This window comes from Zea mays, chromosome 1 (genome assembly GCF_902167145.1).
Source record: "Zea mays cultivar B73 chromosome 1, Zm-B73-REFERENCE-NAM-5.0, whole genome shotgun sequence".
In the NCBI taxonomy this organism is placed as follows: Eukaryota; Viridiplantae; Streptophyta; class Magnoliopsida; order Poales; family Poaceae; genus Zea; species Zea mays.
Window position 1 is genome coordinate 268,876,653 of NC_050096.1, and position 20,334 is coordinate 268,896,986.

Consider the following 20,334-nt stretch of genomic DNA (forward strand, 5'->3'; position numbering starts at 1 on the left):
CATATGATCTATGAATAACAGAAAGCAGGAAACAACACAGTTACCAAACAGACCTGCGGATACTCGAGGGGCACTCCCCTCTCCCGCAGTCGAGACGGTCGTCGCCTGATGCTTGTTCCTTCCTTGTAAAATGGAGAAGAAACAATGCAGTTAGGTTTCATAGTCTTCCACACTCCGGTAAGGGAGTGATATACGTGTTTGAGCTTCCATAAGAAGTTGAAAACCTTGAGATACATCTTCATAACTGAAGCTGTGAACACAGTGTCCAGGGGGACCCTAGCATCATACTCCAAAGAGAAGACATCCCAGCCACGATCACCATCCCCATGATCCATCATCTTTACCTTTATCCGGTCCAAGGAATCGTTGTTTCCCAAGGCGAGCTAGAGATACCTGGACGGCTAGACGTGCGTAGGCAACACATTTGAAACACTATACAAAACTGGACGGTTAGGCGTGCATTATACCTGTCGACAAGGTCCGGTGCAAGCATTCCAAACTGGTCAATGAACTCATCTTAATGTCCTCTTCGTTGGATAACCAACACAACTGATATGAATTGCTTTCAATACACCCTGTACCACGACCATGTGCAGATGTCGAACTGATTGAGATAAAGATTCGGTAAGATCTTGCAAACGGCAGCTGTTGGAGCATCTCCTTGGCCTACCGGAACACGGAGCCCATGAGCAGCTTCAGGGCGTTGAACCTCTCATCAATCTCAATCAACATGACATCAAGCGACATGCCCAGGTGCGCACCTCTGATCGCACGGCCGTTGCCCGGCAAGGCGTAGCTCTCCAGGCCGGTGACACCGCCCCTGAGCCTGCCCAGCTGCGCATCCACCTCTAGCCTCATCAGGTCCAGGTACCCCGCGCACCGGGCCTGCGCATTCGCGTCGAAGAGGTACCGGTTGGAGCGCGATGCCGCCGCTCGGTCGGGCCATTCTGAGGAGGAGGAGCAGTTTTCGGGGCTGGAGCTGGACATCAAGGTGTAGTTGTTGCCGGAGATGCACTGCACCCACGCCACCGTCACCAGCCCCAGCCACCGCCCCCAGCGCATCCCCGCCATTAGGGCCTTTCCAAACAACTGAAGAAAATGCAGCTCAGTCGCTTGCTTGCTTCGAGTTCAAGGCGGCTCGCGTTTGGTCGCTTGGTGCTTGGCCGTGTGTCTAGAGGAGGAGGAGGTACGGAAGGGGCGGTGGAGGCATGGGGAGGTTCGCGGTGGAGTGGATCTACAGGCAGGAGGGGTTGCAGCGGCCCACGAGGCGGGAGGAGGAGTTCTTGGGCGATGGAGGCGGAGGTTGCGCGGATGCGGCAGCTGGCGGAGGTCGGTTGGCGGATCAGATGGCGGATGATTCGCCGCGGGCGAGAGCTTGGGCGATGGAGGCGGAGGTTGCGCGGATGCGGCAGCTGGCGGAGGTCGGTTGGCGGATCAGATGGCGGATGATTCCCCCCGGGCGGGAGCTTGGGCGATGGAGGCGGAGGTTGCGCAGATGCGGCAGCTGGCGGAGGTCGGTTGGCGGATCAGATGGCGGGTGATTCGTCACGGAGGGGAATCGCGGCGGGGGGAGTCTACACTGCTCTCTTAATAGTTAGTAGAGACTAGGTGAGTGCCCGTGCGATGCGACGGGAGTAAAAAATTTGTATGAAATATATATGTTACGTTGCAAGAAAGGGACTAAATCAATCTGCATGAGCTCCATCTTTGTTGAAGAAAAGATAGTTCATCCAAGGCGCCCAACAACATGAATGGCTCTGTTATTTTGAATAGCATATATACATAGTGTCAACATAAGGCAATTTTGAACGATAACATAGACCATTAAAAGGAAATTGGTTTCATCTGTCTCGTCCTCATCAGAATCATCGTCATCCTTGCTCTTCTTGGAAGTCGGACTTGATTTTGAAGCTGCTATATTAAATAAACATGAAAAGTCATATGAGTTCTTATGTGACGATCTCAACAAGTTCAAGCCCATGAAGATGCATTCTCAGCAACCTTTGTATTCACATCTTGTGTATTGATTGAAAGAGAGAACACCGTGGTGAAGCGAAGCAAGCGCTAACTGTGCTACTACTACTACCAATAGTGTTTAGTTTGACTGCTTGGGTGTCTCATCTCACATCGTGCACCCCCTCTCATAGGCATTGAACCTCATCGGTGCCCCTGTCTCCTCTTCCTCCTCGAGGCTATGGATCGTGAAGGTGGGGGGTGGGGTGAAGTCCGAGCATTGGCTAAATGGCTGCTAGCATACCTTATGATTTTGTAGTCGTTGGCTCCATGTGCTCGGCCTCGGTAGACATGAAGAGGTGCGGAGTAGGTCCAGTGGAGGTCCTCCCTCGCCATCCACGCACCATCCTCGTCGTCCGGTGAATAAACCATGTCTCCACATTGTGAACTCCAAATGCATGGCTGGGCGGGGTCGGTAGCGACGGGGCATGCTGCAGAGGCAGCAGCACATCCATTGGGTGGGATAGCGCAGGCGCGGCGGCGCTGCGCTAGGAGTAGAGGGGGAGGACGGAGGGGTCAACGTTGGGGCGGTGCGGAGGCCACAAATGGAAAGGCAGAGGTGGTAGAGGGGGGCCACGCTCGTTGCCGTCGTTGTCGCGGCCGAGGGAATGGCTTGGGGAGGGGGCACCGGATTTGAGGTGCTCAGGATGGGGAGGCTGCACGGTTGTTGTTCCCTCGCATCACGCTGTAGGGATCTAAGGCGGAGGCGAATGCGGATCTGGGAGCTAGGGTCGGCATGCGAAGGGAGCGGTTTCTGGCGCCGATGACAGGGGCTACAGAGGCGGGGGGCATGGGCGTGGCCTGCGGGGATGGCGAGCGGCGCGCTGACGCCGAGATTGGCGGGGGATGGGGGGCGAGGGCTCGCTGGCGCCGATACCCGGGTAGCCGACCCACACGACACACGACGTGCGGCTCGCTGGCGCCGACGAGAGGAGGGAGGGGGAAGCGAGCGGTCGGTGCTTGTCGCAACGGCGGGGATGTAGGCGGCGGCGCTACTAAACTCTAGACCCTAGTGTCCATGGTAGAGGCGAGCACAGAGCGAGATGAAATAAACGCGTACCCAAGAGATGGGGAGAGTGATGCCTGGTTCCCGTCGATGCCATGGCAAGCGCCGCACTTGCTCGCGCCGTAGAGAAGAGAGTGCACCTGAAATCCGAGACGGTGGTAAGCGCGTCGGAGAGGGGTGGAGGCCGACACGGAGGCAACAAAGAGGAGGGAGGCGAGCGCGACGGCGGGGACGTGCGGAGCGCGCGGGCGAGGATGGAAGGAGGGGTGGGGAGAAGGATGGAAGGGGCAGGCAAGGCAGTAGGCGAGGATTGCGGGAGGATGGCGTTGATGGCGGCCTCGGCAACGGGCGGTGCTGATATCGCGTACTGGTCCGATCCGATTGCGGGCATTGATGGCGGAGATCCTCGGCAGAACCGTGCACCAAAAGCTTTTGTGAACGTCTACAGTAACTTCTTATGTAGTAGTAGAGATAGAGATTGACAAGGAGCCTTCTCACAAAAGGTGACAAGACAGGTGGCTGTAAAGGGAGACGGCTAACAAGGGCCTGGAATTATTTGATACGGTTTATAAAAACCTGAAAAACAAAACTTTTTTTCTATTTTACACAGTAATATATCACCAGTACAAGTATACGACATTGGCCAGCAGGTATTTTGCTTAAGCCATGCCGGGGCACAGGCTAAACTCGCATCTCATGGGCCGAAGCAATCTCGCTGCAACGCAAGGAAGAATGAATACCCAAGAGGAACGCGTGAGCGTGACACGAGCAGCAATCTTCAAGCGGTTGGCCTGCAAACAATAGCAGCATGATGTTGTGACCTAGTTCATCATCTACCTGACCAACAGGTTTGCTTTTACGAAATCAATTGTCTGATATTATTTTTAGTCACACAACAAATAAAAGCATGCTGCCTTCACTACCTTATGTGTTGTATTGGAAAAATCAGCTCCAGCTCATATGTTCGGAATACTTGTTGCTTACCGTTACTTTCTTGCTTATTGAATCATGTGGAAAATGACCGGTTGCGCCTCTGAACATCGAACTCGACATCAATTAGGTCAGTTATACCAGCTTTGATCTTCTGACCTACTCGCACAGGACCCACACCCTCAGGAGTACCTGTAGACGAAAATAAATAATGGATTGCCCGCAGAAAGACCTCAGATGCGCAAAAACAAGCTGGTCTTGAGAAAATGTCACTACCTGTTAGTATCACATCACCCTCCATTAATGTCATGATGGAGCTGATATAGCTGATCAGAAAAGGAATCTTGAATATCATGTCACTTGTCGATCCTTTCTGCCTTAGTTCATCATCTACCTGGTTACAGTTGGTAATCAATTGTCAACATATGCTCTACCACTTTGGGCAACATTAAAGAAATTCAGTACATATTTGCAGAAATACCTTTAGCCATAGCTCGAGATCGTCGGGATTAGTGACAGATGATTTTGGAACCTGATTAATAGAAAAATTATCATTAATGGAAGTCAAAATTATCATCGGGATTAGTGTGTCATGCTGATGAGATTACACATTTCATGTCACTGGATTGCTGCAGATAACACGGAAGGCAGCAAAGATGAGGTGTCTATTATCTAACAACCCTTCCGCACTGACTAGTACTTCTGCCCTGACTAACTTCAATATGGTATTGATTTATTGAGGTGTAATTATAAAAAGCGAACACAAATAAATAAAACATACTGTCCTGAGACACCAACCAACTCCAAGCACATGAAGAAAACCCATTGCTTACTACTGCACTAATTGGAGTGAAGGTGTCTTGCCCTTTAGCCAAAGTCCATGGAAGGCCTGCAGACTGCAAATTAGTGGATGTTGAGTATGATAAGAAAGTTAATGGTATAACTCTCTTTAATATAAAAGCATCAAGAGATCGAGTCTACTTAAGGTATTGGCAGCCAATTGATGCTACCAGATTTGTACAACAAAATATTTAAAAAACATTATGTGAAACGAATTATATTGGATGGATGAAGACACTAGCTCGACTAAAAGCATCTGAATCTTTGCTATTCATCAATAGATATGATCATGGAGAAGACCAACTACTGACACTAAATTGCAAAGCTATTGAATTTAATTATGTAAATTGAATGTTTGTATGATCATATATAAGATTCAACAACTAATAGGGATGACAGATGACACTGCAACAACAGTAATTGAACAAGCAGTACTGAGGCTCAGAAAAAACAACAGATTGTAGAAAACTCACCTTAGCAACAGATTGAAGGCCCCTTGCTGTCATGTCCAAAGCAAGTGCATAGCCTGGAAAATTCAATGACGCAAAGCAGTTATCACATATTTAGTTTGTCGCCACCAAATGCTTTAAACTGCTCAATTCAAAAGGCATAAAAAGAATGAGGTAACAGGTAAGCACAAAGGAGACACATATTGTAAGCTTTCAAATCAAGTTCACTAATGATGAAGAGAACAGAATACAAATAGCTGTCAGTCAGGCCATAAAACCAGAAATCCACAATTGTACAAGAAAACATAGTTGAATTCATGAATTTTGTATCTCTGTATTCCATGAAACATATTTTTGTATTCCTGCCTATGCAATAACCATCATCAAATGATCATGAGGTTGCTTTGGCAATTCTAACTTTTAAATTGCTCGCCTAGTGGTTAAAGGCTTCGAGTAGCACTTTCAAGTCCCGGATTCGATTCTCCTCGGAAGCGAATTTTCTGATTTGGTTAAAAAAAATCCGCTCGTTGGTCCCATCCGCTCTCGGGTTACGATGTCCTGTGCGCCACCCTCCGGTTGGGTCGTTGCAGAGTGGACGGTTGACGTCGGCCCGTTAGTGATGAGGGGGCTAGAGTTCGGAGATTTTCTCGGCCGGGACCATTGTTTCGGTCTCTTCTTAGTATAATACCGGGAGGGCGGTCATTCCCTCCCGGACAAGTTTTTTTAAAAAAAAATGCTTGCTTGTACTTTCCACCAAACATTTCAAGAAGCTAGAATTGCTAAAACCCATCTGTTTATAGCTTCCATCACACCATCACTCCTTGTCACAATAAAGCAGAAAGGCCAAAATAACTATCCATGATCTTAAATACTCTCTTCATTTCTCTTTATTTTAAATTATAAGACGTTTTGACTCTAGATAGTAGAAACATTGTTTTTACTATGCATTTAGGTATAGTGTATATCTAAATGCACAACAAAAGTTATAAATTTAGAAAAAACAAAACGTCTTATAATTTGGAATGGAGAGATAGTTTCCAGAGCATGAACATATCCTAGAATCAATGGACCTTTCTGAAAAAAAAATGAAACCATAGGAATTTTTTAGTACACTTTGGCACTGCAAACACACGGACTTTTCTCTATAAACGAGAATACAAACCCTTACTATCTCACGATCACGAAGGCTTCATGGTTAATACGGAGCACAAACATATCTTACGAACATATCTTACGAAGATGACGTAATTCTCAAATTACCTCCGACGAAGTCCATGGCGGACGCTTCAGGAATGTCACGCCCACGCCGGGAGATGACGACGGCGAGCTCGACTTCGTGGTGTAGCGATTCGAGCGGCTCCGGGATCTCGACGGCGGCGGTGGCCACGCCAGCGTGGAGGAACGACGAGGTCGGCTTCAGGAATAGTACGGGCTCCTGTAATACGCCCAAACACACGCGAGGTCAAATCCAGGCTCCAGAGGCAGCGTGGGAAGGAGTGGGGAGGGAGGTTGGAAGCGTGGCAGCGTTTTGGGATCGAAGATGGGAGGCGCGCGACTGCACCTTGGGGATCGGGTTGCCGAGCTCCTCGGCGTGGGCGATGTAGTTGCGCCCGACGCCGATGATCTTCGTGCTCGCCTCGAGGAGCTTCTGCGCCGCCGCAGCCGCCATGGCCGGCAGAGGTTGGTGGACCGGAGGTGAGTGGAGGTGTGAGTCAGGTGACGGAGAAGAAAGTTGGTTGCTTTTGCTTCTGAGGGCTGAGGCTATTGACTGGACCTTTAATAATTGTCTGTATACAGACAACAATATGCACGTTAGATGAAATTACTATGAATTATCAAATTTATGGTGGCTTTTTCACCGAGACTATGCCCCAGTTTGTTTCAGCTTTTTAGAGCTTCTGGTCACCAAAAGCTGCTGCAGACTGCCAAACGCTCAGCTTTTCAGTCGGCTTCTTTTAAATTCGTTTGGATAAAAATCATTCAACATTAACATAAACACATAATCGGTTGAGTCGTTGCAATAGTAGGAATCCGTCACTTTCTAGATCCTGAATCCTATGGACACATTTATCTTCCTCCGCATGTAATCCTAATGATACTCAGATTCTCTACACAGCCAGATTCTCATCACAGCCAGATTCTCAGAAAAGCTGGTCAGAAAAAAGCTGAACCAAACAGACCCTATATATCTTATCTCATATCTTATTTCAAACTCTATCATGCAAACAGTCAAAACCCACAAGTATATACTGAGTATATTATATGCTATGATTTTTTAGTAATTGATTTAATTGATTTTAGTTTAGTCACTGTTTGGTAGTGCGTTTGTCAAACTATTCCTTAGCTACAACTTGTTAGAAATCTAAAAAATGAATTGATGAACCTGCCACAGTCTTAAGAGGAAACAAATCGTCGCATACTGCTAATGCGACACGCCAGTGCACTGAGCACGTGTTCGTTAAACGCATGTACGCATATTGTTAATGTATTAGTCCTTGTATTATATATGTGTATATTTTTTCAATCTCACAGATTAATGATTGATCATTAATTATGCTACATAGAGTTCAAAAGTCAGTTTTTTGTCCCAAGCTCTTATCTTACCTTGGCACCAAGTGATTAAAAGGCCAAAATAAGATATTTTTGGATGGAGTATTGTCTGATATAGGAATTTTCGAGCATGTCAAAGAGGTGGATTGTTACCAAATGTCTCTATTGCATAGCAAATCTTATTTATTGTGTATGTGACTGTTCCATTTGTTGGAAAAAATCTTTTCAAAATTAAATTATTTTAAAACTATCTGACATCTATAATTATGTGTTCATAAGTTTCTATATATATGTACATACTGTTGGATCTTTTATGGGTTTGACCCATTTATTCAATAAACTTAATGGTGTGTAATGGTGGAGAATATCAATAATACCATATTGTAAGTCCAAGTGTCTTTGGCTTGACTTATATGGTGGGAATTATTCCACTTAATTTGAGAAATCAAGAAACGGACAAGGGCATGCCACGCGCGCGCGCGCTGCCGCCAGCCGAGCGAGGCGAGGCGGGCGGGCGTGCGTGGTGTGGGGTGGTTGTGTTAATTTTTAGCACTCACTAACCGTTGGAGTTTCAACTCTTGCCCGTCTCTTGGCGTGCCGCATGCGAGACCCTTACCCTTCAGCTGTCCGTCTCTTGGCGTGTCGTATGTGACCCTTCTCCTTCAGCTTCCCTATGCGAGAGGTTAAGTAGGGGAGAACCCCTGCCACTTGGCACAAGAGAGCATAACCATTTCAGAGTCCCAGCCACAAGTGAGCGTATTTCCATCTCGTGACTCTGCGCGCACAGAGCAGCGAGAGGGCAGGTGCCTCCGAAGCCCTTGCCGTTCGAGACCTTGCACGGGGGATCGACAATTAGGTTTTTGGGGAGCGTCTACGCGACTGCCCAACGTCCGTCTTTGTCTTCATCACTGGTTACTGGAGTCTTCATCACGTACGGATGACAAGAGAAGATGGACAAGGATCAGGATCATCGGAGCGCATGAGAGGGTATGATCAATTCAGTTTCTTACTGTTTTACGTTCTGCAGAGTATATATGTTTTATATATTCATCTCTGTTGTTTCGTATGTAGCCATAGAATTATCCAAACTGTCCTGTTATATTATATCATGACATGTCTGATGTCTGTTCATGCTAGTAATATGTTATATCTGTTTGTTTTAATTTTACAGTCATGCTGTTTATGTTGCTATCTGTTTATTTTCAATTGTTTCGTCAGTTTACATGCTTATTATATTTATATGATTTATATGATTCATAAGATTTATGTTCTCATGATCCATATTGTTATGGATATATTTGAGATCACGATTTCTATGGTTAATTATCTTTTATATGTCATCATCATAATGTTAATTTATGGAATTAAAATGATATGGAAAATGCCTATATTTCTAACAATCCAAAAACCTAATGTTAGGCATTTTTCTGTCAGAGGTTTTGCTGTTGTGCTAAAGCCTGATCCTTTTGATGGTAAAAACTTCTTGATATGAAAAGCTAAGATGGAATTGTGGCTTACTGCAATGTCTTGTTTTCATGCCGCTGAGGGCAAGCCTGTCAACTTACCTCCTGAGGATGAGGCTAAGTTTAAGGCTGAAGACAACCTCTTTCGAGGAGCAGTAATTAGCGCACTTGATACAAAATTCCAGAAAAGTTATATCATCCTTCCTACAGGGAAAGAGCTGTGGGATGCACTTGTTGGAAAGTTTGGAGTAACTGACGCTGGTAGCGAGCTGTATCTCATGGAGCAGTTGTATGACTACAAGATGGTTGAGAACCGATCTGTAGTGGAACAGGCTCATGAGTTTCAGGCATTAGCTAAGGAACTCAAACTTTTTCCTTGTCCTTTGCTTGACAAGTTTGTGGTTGGCGGTATAATCGCCAAGTTGCCACCTTCTTGGAAGGACTTTGCTACCTCTCTCAAACATAAGAGACAAGAGTTCGATGTGGAAGAGCTCATTGGTACTCTTGATGTTGAGGAAAGGGCTAGAACAAAGGACAATGGAAAAAGGTGTTGAGACCTCTACTGCTAATGTGGTGCAGAAGAGAAACTTCCGCAAGTTTAACAAGTAGAAAAAAACAGAACAAATAAGAGAGCACAAATAAACCTGTTCAAACAGCACAGTTTAAAAAGAAGAACAACAATAACAAGGGAAAGGGAGGATGCTTTGTCTGTGGCAGTGATCAACATTGGGCAAGAGAGTGCCCTAATCGCAAGTTCACATAGGACAAGAAATCAGCTAATGTTGTAACCACTGAAACTGGAGATGGAACATCTGAGTATGGTAATTCTTTACCATTTGTTCTTTCAGTTTATAATTCACCTGAGTGGTGGATGGATAGTGGTGCAAACATTCATGTGTGTGTTGATGCCTCTATGTTCACTTCCTACCAGGTCGGGAGGTCTGGCGCCTTGTTAATGGGAAATGGGTCGCGTGCTCATGTTCTTGGTGTTGGTACGGTCATTCTGAAGTTTACTTCGGGAAAGACAGTGCCATTGAAGAGCGTGCAACATGTGCCCTCTATCAAGAAGAATCTCGTTAGTGCTTCTATGCTATGTCAAGATGGATACAAAGTTGTTCTTGAATCAAATAAATGTGTTGTGTCGAAACATGGTATTTTTGTTGGTAAAGGATATGACTGCGGAGGCTTGTTCCGCTTATCACTGCATGATGTGTGTAATAAAATGGTGAATTCTGTTAATTTTTCTGATGAGTCAGATTTATGGCATTCACGTTTTTGTCATGCAAGCTTTGGCTGTCTTATGTGTTTAGCAAATCTAAATCTAATTCCTAAATTTAACTTGGTCAAAAAGTTTAAGTGCCATGTGTGTGTTGAATCAAAACAACCCCGCAAGCCTCACAAGGCTGCTGAGGCGAGGAGTTTGGCACCTCTAGAACTTGTTCATTCTGATCTGTGCGAGATGAATGGAATTTTGACAAAAGGTGGTAAAAGATACTTTCTCACTTTTATAGATGACTCCACTAGATTTTGCTATGTGTATCTCTTAAAAACAAAAGATGAAGCGTTCAATTATTTTAAGACATATAAAGCTGAAGTTGAGAACCAACTTGAGAGGAAAATAAAACGTTTAAGGCCCGATCGAGGTGGAGAATATTTCTCTAATGTGTTCGATGAGTTCTGTGTGGAACATGGTATTATTCATGAGAGGACACCACCATTCTCACCACAATCCAATGGGATTGCTGAAAGGAAAACCCGCACTCTAACAGATTTGGTGAATGCCATGTTGAGTACAGCGGGATTATCCAAAGCATGGTGGGGTGAGGCGATTTTGACAGCATGTCATGTCCTGAATAGAGTTCCAACAAAGGACAAAGAGATCACACCATTTGAGGAATGAGAAAAGAGAACATTAAATCTCTCATATTTGTGCACTTGGGGTTGCTTGGCTAAAGTGAATGTGCCAATCAACAAAAAGCGTAAACTTGGGCCTAAAACTGTTGATTGTATATTCCTTGGGTACTCTTTCCACAGCACTGGGTATAGGTTCTTAATTATAAAATCTGATGTGCCTGATATGTATGTTGATACTATCATGGAATCAAGAGACGCAACATTTTTTTGAGAATGAGTTTCCCATGAAGAATACACCTAGTGATATAAGTCATGAGACTATAATTCCCCATGAGCACGAACTGTCTATTCCTATAGATCATGCTGAGGATCTTCACGTGCACATCCCTAAGGAGGATGACACTATAGTCACTCGAAAGAGCAAGAGACAGAGGGTTGCAAAATCCTTTGGTAATGACTTCATAGTGTACCTTGTGGAAGACACACCAACTACCATTAGTGAGGCATATTCCTCTCCTGATGCTGACTTATGGAGTGAGATGAAATCTATTATGTCTAATGGAACTTGGGAGGTCGTTCACCGTCCTTATGGTTATCAACCTATAGGCTGCAAATGGATCTTCAAGAAAAAGCTTAGGCCTGATGGTACAATCGAGAGGTACAAGGCAAGGCTTGTGGCCAAAGGATATACCCAAAAAGAGGGTGAAGATTTCTTTAATACCTACTCACCAGTGGCTCGATTGAGTACGATTCACACATTAATAGCTGTGGCAGCCTCTTATGGTCTTATCATTCATTAGATAGATGTTAAGACAACTTTCCTTAATGGAGATGTTGGAGACTTGTTCTCAAATGCTATGAATTAAGAACAAGGCAACATAAAATGTTAAATGTTAACGTCCTTCGTCCACGAAACATTATTCCCTTGAGGATAATGAGCCTTGGACGAAGGTTAATGAGAATATAATTACGAAGCTTAAGTCTTCGTAATAAAATTTCAATAGACTGTATAAAATAACATAAAATAAAGGGTATAAAAGGGTAAATAAATCATAAACGAATTATATTATATTTACTTAATATATTGAATCATTGAATACAATAATACCTTTGCCTTGGCAAAGGTTGGTTCCCGAAAGATGCGATTGCAATTACCAGAAAGCGTGAACAGTAAAGGAATACTGTTCACTATTTATAGGCACAGGACGCAGCCTGTGAGAAATTACAAGTATGCCCCTTATAAAAGTTTACATCATTGACTCAGACCTTTATGGACTAAAAGGTCATTCTATCTTTAAGTCGGTTTGTAATACCGAAGCTTCATGATAGGGAACCTTCGGCCATCTCATACAAACAGCTTCAGCCGAAAGCCGCTTCTTCCTAGGAGACCTTCGGCGACGAAGCATAGACCCAACAGTAGCCCCTTTCGCGGTGCTAGATCGTTTTTCGTAACGAGCTTGATCCGTGAAAAAAGTCTCTTAAGCTTCGGGGAGCCGAAGGTCCAAAAAACACCTTCCTTGAGCTCGTTGTCGAGAAACGATTCAGTTTCCCAGCGCGTAGCGGTCCCACCTTGTAGAGTTACTGTTCGGTCTCTGCGGTCCACCTCGCAGCGAGTGCGAGCGGGTGTCCGCCTGGTGTAAAAATCCTGGCGCTTCGCCTTCTTACCTGCAGTACTATATAAACAGACGAGTAGGTGTGAAGTTACCACAGCATTCATTGCTATTTGCACTGTTTTGCTGCCAAAATTTTTAGCCATCGCCGAAGCTTGACTCTCGGAATCGAACGAAGCTCCAGCTTGAAGCGTGCTTCGTCAGAAGAAAAAAACTTCGGAAGAAAAAAGTACTAAATTTCCACAAATTCATAATTAAATGGCCAGAGTGCGTTCTACCGCCAGGGTTGAGCGTGAGGGGGGCGAAACTGAAGCTTCGGAGACTGTTCCCATCTCCGAAGCTATGCAACGATCCGGGCTGGTGACTTCGGAAAAGATCCCCAGTGATGATGCAGATCAAGCAGAACAAGCAATTGCCGAAGCAGAAGAAGAAGTTATTGAGGAAACTGATCCCGAAGACGATTATCGTATTGCCATGCCAAGCAAGCCCAGCCACTTGGACTTTGGAAAGTCTACTGTTTCGAAGGCTGATCTCTCCAAAATGGTAAAGTCAGGCTTTTTCAATGAGAATCAGAAGAAGCTATTACGCTTCGGGGGAGAAGAGACTACCCCAAAGCCAGAGAAGGATGAAATTGTCATTTTTAAGAGCTTTTTAAAAGCTGGATTAAGATTCCCCCTACATGGGATTATTGCAGAGGTACTGAAAAGGTTCGGTATCTATTTTCACCAGCTGACCCCTAACGCTATCGTTAGGCTTAGTGTTTATATCTGGGCACTCCGAAGCCAAGCAGTGGAGCCATTTGCGGACAGCTTTTGCCGGGTTCACGAGCTGCATTATCAGACGAAGGCTAGAAAGGATGGATTGCATGACAATTTTGGTTGCTATAATTTCGCCTATCGGAAAACCACAAAATTTCCTGTAATCAGCTACCGGAGCAAATGGGCAGCAGGCTGGAAGTCGGAGTGGTTCTATGTCAAGGTTAATGACGACAAGGAGAAGCTTGTGCAAAGTCCACTTGAACTAATCTTCGGAGAAACCCGCCCCCATTGCAACATGACACCGGAAGGTCCAACTCAAAAAGCAATGCATGAATTCAGAATTATTGCAGAGCATATCAGTACAAGAGACCTGGTTCAGGAGTTCTTGGCTTTCAAAGTTTTTCCTAGTTTAAAAGAATGGGAAATGCCGAAGCTGAAGGGGAAAAGAAAGAAGGTGAACTTGTGCGTTTACCTTACTATTTCAAATTTAATAAATACTTTAAAACACCTTGCCAAGAGTGGCTGGATACAATTGAAGTAATGTGTAATGAAATACTTGGGAACTACTCCAAAAAAGAAGATCAATTGATGACTGCGGCCTTCGGCACCCGTCCGAAGCGAAGACTGAACCGAGTGCTGGACGCCCTGGGTTTTGAATACCCTGATTATGAAAATCTGAACAAAGGTGCTGGGGGCCAAAAAAGGAAAAGGATGACTGAGGCCTTAAATGAAGATGAGAAAGAACCATCAAAGAAGAAAATTCCGAAGAAGAGGAAAGCGTCTTCTCCGAAGCGAAAAATATCCGACGAAGAAGAAACCCCCGCATCACCCTCTGCCGCTGACGTTGAGGAAATTCTGAAGGTAATGATTGAATCCTTACCTGCGAAGCTAAGTCCACTGGGGCCTCAACTGACAAAGTTTTTTCAGAAGGACAAGGAGCCCGAAAAATCGAAGAAAACAATCAAAGCAAAGAGACAAAGAATTATCACTGTGACAGAGGTCATTGACAAGACGCCACCAAGAGCTTCAGCTCAGAAGGCACCAGCAGCTGAAGAAAAAACAAATATTGAAATGACACCTTCGGAGGTCGCTGCTGCCGAAGCTGCCTCAGCTGAAGATTTGAACCTGGAAAGCACAATCGAAGATATTGACAAAATGCTGCTAGATATGGCCGCAGAAGAAGCTGCCCCTGGCGGCCGAAGAGGCTATAGCTGCAGTGCCGGGGAAAGAAAAGGAAATTGCTGGCGAAGCTTCGGAGGACGAGGCCTTCATGTTTCAGAATTTAGTTGGAGAGAAATTGTCAAAACCCGAAATAGAAGAGCTAAAAGAGTATGCCAAATCTTGCGGGTACAAACCAGGAGCACTCCTCTTCGGAGGCATTGATGACGAAAAATTAGATTGTATCCGAAACCAAACTGGAGCCAAAGTTATCGGTACTCTGTCAAAGAGTATCGGTTTTCCGAAGCTAGAAACGAACATCAGCCGCTACCGACGACAACATATCGTCGGTAGTTTATTTTATTCCAATTTCAAGGTGAGCTACTTTTCGCTTAACTTTTATTGTTTTTAATAATGAAAACACGTCTAACGAAGGTTGTTTTCGTGCAGAGTATGCTATTGAGCAAAGCCTTGAAGATGCAACAAGATTTTGAAGACAAGAAACACGAAGTTATAATTGAAAATTTAGAAAGCAAAATAAAGGAGCAAACAACTGCTATTGAGAAGAAGAACTTTGAGCTCCAAGCAACTGAAGGTTTATTGGCGGAGGCCGAAGCTAAAATAACAGAACTGAACACGAAGCTTCTCCAACAATCTGAGCAGTTTGCACAAGAAAAGCAAGATCTTAATGCAAAACTTGAAGCCGAAGCTCAACAGAATTCAGATTTGAGAAAACTATTGACGGGCCTTCAAGAAAAATGCTTGGAATTTAGCAACAAATGCATTCAATGATTAAGAAAAAATTTCCACTCAGTTGGAGCCAGCAGTGAGAAATTCACCCCCTCAGCTGAAAATTTACCGAAGACCTTCGAACATATTGAGGGTGAAATTGACGAGCTCGACGAAGTTATAGCTGGGCATGGTGACTTCTGTGCCTGGGTAGCTTCTCGAGGCACTGCTGCAGCTTTTCTAAAAGCTGGCTGCGATCATGGAAAGATTGTCAATAGGCCAAATTTCACTTTATCACCATCAATCCTAGATGACATTCCTGATCTCGCCCGAAGTATCTCCAATAGGTTTGTAAAAATGATATGGACAAAAGGTGGGCGAGAAAAGGCTGGAGACGAAGCTCGGAGTCATCTTGAACCAGTAAGAAATCATACCTTGTGTTTACCTCTTCCTTCAAGCTTGATTTTGACTTACATCAACTTAATTCATGTAGGATGACGAAGCCGAAGCCGATGATTAAAAAATGACGCCGAAGCTGATGATCCTTGGAGATTAAATAGGAGTAGACTGTAGACAGACTTAAGAAACTTTTTGAGATAACTTTTGTAAATGTAACTAAAACTTGTCTTTAATGAGTTCTGTTCATACCTTGTAATATACTCTTATCCTTCCATTGATGTATGAGAAGTGCTTTGATGTGGATGAAATTTTCTTTTTTGAGCCGAAGGCGAAAAAACACCTTCCCTTCTTTTCGTACACAGCGAAGCATAGAAGACAATATTTCCCTTTCTTCCGAAGCTCTCCTTTTTGTACACGAAGCTCTTTCTTTCTCTTTTTTTTTCGAAGCAACCACTTATGCCATGATGATGATTATCCTACATATGCCTGGATGAATGTTTATGAATGCAAATGCTATGATGTAATGTGATGTGCAAATGAATGTCCAAACACATATCCGAAGTCATACTCATAGCCATTATTTCCTTAGAAACAACCACACCTCAGCTCTGCATTCCCTTAGGAACGACTTTGGAGCTTCTTCGCCTTGACTTTTCGCTATAAGCTCTGCATTCCCTTAGGAACGACTTTGGAGCTTCTTCGCCTTTACTTTTGGCGGAATCAGCGTTGACTTTTCGCTGTAAGCTCTGCATTCCCTTAGGAACGACTTTGGAGCTTCTTCGCCTTTACTTTTGGCGGAATCAGCGTTGACTTTTCGCTGTAAGCTCTGCATTCCCTTAGGAACGACTTTGGAGCTTCTTCACTTTTACTTTTTGGCACTCGATGGTGCGTTCTCAGCTTTTACATTTACAACTTTGGGGGATTTTGCTCTTATAGAACTAAAAAAGGAAATTACATGTGATGGCCCCATTAAAAACCTTTCTCCCCCTTCAGAAAGGAAAAGGGTGCCATGAAAGAAAAAGTGAAAAAATATAGAAAATTACATCAAGTTATACATAATATCGCCGAAGCTCATCCGCATTCCAAGATCTAGGAATGTCGTTGCCGTCCATATCCTTCAATCTGTATGAACCGGGTCTTGACGAAGATGCTACTAAGAAAGGTCCTTCCCATTTCAACTGTAATTTGCCCACTGTGTCTGGGTTGGCCACTCTCCGAAGTACCAAATGTCCTGGCTCAATATTCTTTAGCCGAACCTTTCTATCTCGCCATTTGATTGTTTCGGCTTGATATTTATTGATATTCTCCACAGCTTGAAGCCTGATCCCTTCTAAAGCATCTTTTTCCACAGAATAAGCATCTTCAGAACCTGATTCTGCCGAAGCTACTACTCTTATTGATCCAGTTTTAGCTTCCTTCGGAGTTATTGCTTCGTCACCGAATAATAACTTGAATGGAGTAAAGCCTGTAGACCTTGATGTTGTTGTATTGTGGCTCCACACCACTTTGGTTAACTGATCTGGCCACTTTCCTCTGGGTTGATTGAAGATTAACTTCATTATTCCTGTCATTATAATGCCATTGGCTCTTTCAACGAGTTCGTTTGACTCCGGATGCCTGACTGATGCAAAATGGATCTTCGTACCAATTTGATCGCAGAAATCCCTGAAAGCTTCGGAGTCAAACTGTGTTCCATTATCGACAGTGATAGCCTTTGGCACCCCGAAACGACAAACAATATTCTGCCAGAAAAACTTTTGGACGGTGGCCGAAGTTATTGTGGCTAAAGGCTTTGCCTCAATCCATTTAGAAAAATATTCCACAGCCACTACAACATATCTTAGGTTCCCTTGGGCCGGTGGTAACGGACCTAACAAGTCAAGGCCCCACCTTTGCAATGGCCAAATGGGTTGTATGAGCTGTGTTAAGGACGAAGGTTGTTTTTGATCTCTTGCACATTTCTGACAACCTTCGCACTTTTGAACTAATTCCGCTGCATCCGAAGCTGCCTTCGGCCAATAAAACCCTTCGCGGAAATTTTTTCCAAGTAACGGCCTAGATCCAATGTGAGATCCACACAGGCCTGCATGTATTTCTTTCATTAACTCTATACCTTCGGTTCTGGATAAACACTTGAGTAGCGGAGCACAAACTCCATGCTTGTACAACTCCCCTTCTATCATGACATATGGACGAGCTCTTGCCTCTATCCTCTTGTTATAAGCTTCGTCATCTGAAAGGAATTTACCCTGTAGGTAAGAGATGATCTCAGTTCTCCAATCTTCGCTGTAAACAGGAGATATATTGAGGACTGCTCTTTCAAGGAGTTCCACTGAAGGTGCCTTTATTGTTTCGAAGAACACATCCGAAGGTAAAGGCAGCCCCTGTGCTGCTGACTTAGCTAGCAAATCAGCATGCTCATTTTGTCCTCGAGGGATATTTTTGACAGAAAATCCTTCGAAGGAGGCTTCAACTCTTCGGACCATGTCTAGATATTTTTCAAGCTTCGGATCTTTAGCCTTGCAACTCTTGTCGACATGACCCGAAACAATCTGGGAATCAGTTTTGAGAATGGCTCTTCTGATTCCCATTGCTTTTAGCTTCCGAAGAACCAGAAGCAGGGCTTCGTACTCGGCAATGTTATTTGTGCAACTAAAATCAAGTTTTGCCGCATAGCAAGTTTTAACTTTGTAAGGTGAAACCAACACAGCAGCCGCTCCCGCTCCGAAGGTTCCCCAAGACCCATCGCAAAACACTGTCCATGCTTCGGCGTCTTTATTTGTTTCTTCCTCCTGAGCCCCTGGCGTCCAGTCAGCAATGAAGTCTGCTAACGCCTGGGACTGAATCGAAGATCTATGAACATATTCAATACAAAATTCATTGAGCTCTGCAGCCCATTTTCCAATCCTTCCAGTAGCTTCTCGGTTCCTCATAATATCCTTCAGAGGTTGTGAAGAAGGAACAATTATGTTGTAAGCTTGAAAATAGTGCCGAAGCTTCCTGGATGCCATCAAAACAGCATATAACACCTTCTCTAATTCTGTGTAGTTTTTCTTTGATATACTAAGAATTTCAGATACAAAATACACTGGGACCTGCTTCCTGACTTGGCCATCAAGCTTCTCCTGGACAAGTGCTGCACTTACCGCTGAGTGCGAAGCTGCCACATATAATAACAAAGGAGCCCCTGGCGTAGGTGGAGTTAATGTTGTTAGATCTATCAAATACTGTTTCAGCTCTTCGAAGGCCTTCTGCTGGATTGGTCCCCATTGAAAGACTTCGACTGACTTCAGCACTTCGAAGAATGGTAAGTTTCTCTCTGCTGATCTGGATATGAATCTATTGAGAGATGCCAACCTTCCTGTCAATCTTTGAGCCCCCTTTTTTGTAGTTGGTGGCTCCATCCGAAGTATAGCTTCAATCTTACTTGGATTAGCTTCAATTCCCTTTGTTGAAACCAAGCATCCAAGAAATTTCCCCTTCTTTACTCCGAAGACGCATTTTTCTGGATTCAACTTTAAGCCAGCTTGTCTGAAACTGGCGAAGGTCTCCTGCAAATCAGCAATATGATTCTCCTGTTTCGTGCTTTTTACAATGATGTCATCAACATAAGTTAGCACATTTCTGCCTATCTGAGACTGGAGAACCTTCGCAGTCATTCTGCTGAAACTTCCTCCAGCATTTTTGAGCCCCTCAGGCATCCGAAGATAGCAATATGTGCCACTTGGAGTTATGAAGCTAGTCTTCGGCTCATCTTCCTTCTTCATCTAGATTTGGTGGTAGCCTGAATAACAGTCTAACAGACTCATGAGCTCTGAAGAAGCTGCTGCATCAACTAAAGAGTCTATCCTTGGCAATGGGAATTCATCCTTCGGACAAGCCTTGTTAAGATCTGTAAAATCGATACACATTCGCCACTTGCCATTGGCCTTTTTTACCATAACAGTGTTAGCTAGCCATTCTGGGTACTTTACTTCTCTGATAACTCCTGCACTGAGGAGTCTTTTGACTTCGTTACGAGCACCTTCGGCCTTATCATCTGACATTTTCCGAAGCCTCTGCTTTCTCGGTCTGAAGGATGGATCAACATTGAGCGAGTGCTCAATAACATCCCTATTAACTCCGCAGAGATCATTGGCTGACCATGCAAAAACATCTTTGTTGTTGAACAAAAACCTTATCAAGGTTTTCTCTTGTGCTTCGGATAATTGAGAGCCCAACAGCACCTTCTGCTCTGCTATGTCCTCACATAAGAGCATGGGCTTCGGCTGATCTGCTGAAGCTGCTTTCTCCCTTCTGAATTTGTATTGTTCACAAGCTTCAGCTCCATCTATGTTATGGATTGCTTTTGAGTCAGTCCAGTTTCCTTCGGCCCTTCTGGCAGCTTCTTGACTTCCATGAATAGCGATGGGTCCTTGATCCGAAGGTATCTTCATGCAGAGATAAGCAGGATGAAGAATTGCTTCAAAAGCATTGAGGGTGCCACGACCAATAATTGCATTGTAAGGGTATTCCATGTCAACAATGTCAAACACAACTTGCTCAGTCCTAGTGTTGTTGATGAACCCGAAGGTC

General features: G+C 44.4%; 1 protein-coding gene across 2 annotated transcripts; it reads right to left on the reverse strand.

Annotated features, from left to right (window-relative positions):
• Positions 1-1,691: 1,691 nt before the first annotated feature.
• On the reverse strand, positions 1,692-7,025 carry LOC100272625 (uncharacterized). 2 transcript variants are annotated; one of them, XM_008668612.4, is made up of 8 exons: positions 6,800-7,025; positions 6,499-6,673; positions 5,263-5,315; positions 4,783-4,845; positions 4,431-4,481; positions 4,226-4,343; positions 4,004-4,141; positions 1,692-1,911 (listed from the first exon to the last, which is right to left on the reverse strand). In XM_008668612.4, the coding sequence occupies exons 1-7, from the start codon at positions 6,905-6,907 to the stop codon at positions 4,026-4,028; spliced, it is 684 nt and encodes a 227-aa protein (XP_008666834.1). In that variant the 5' UTR covers positions 6,908-7,025; the 3' UTR covers positions 1,692-1,911; positions 4,004-4,025. The 2 variants fall into 2 exon arrangements, with proteins under 2 accessions (XP_008666834.1, NP_001352888.1); NM_001365959.1 differs by lacking the exon at positions 1,692-1,911 and adding an exon at positions 3,550-3,810 and having other exon boundaries at positions 6,800-6,994.
• Positions 7,026-20,334: the final 13,309 nt, after the last annotated feature.

Bases quoted from the DNA above. Each gene is read 5' to 3' on its own strand.
- LOC100272625 (XM_008668612.4), bottom strand. From the start codon at position 6,907: ATGGCGGCTGCGGCGGCGCAGAAGCTCCTCGAGGCGAGCACGAAGATC. The intron at 4,846-5,262 runs GTGAGTTTTCTA...ACTAATTTGCAG, and splicing joins GCCTTCAATCTGTTGCTAAG to TCTGCAGGCCTTCCATGGAC. The intron at 4,344-4,430 runs GTATTTCTGCAA...AACTGTAACCAG, and splicing joins ATCTCGAGCTATGGCTAAAG to GTAGATGATGAACTAAGGCA.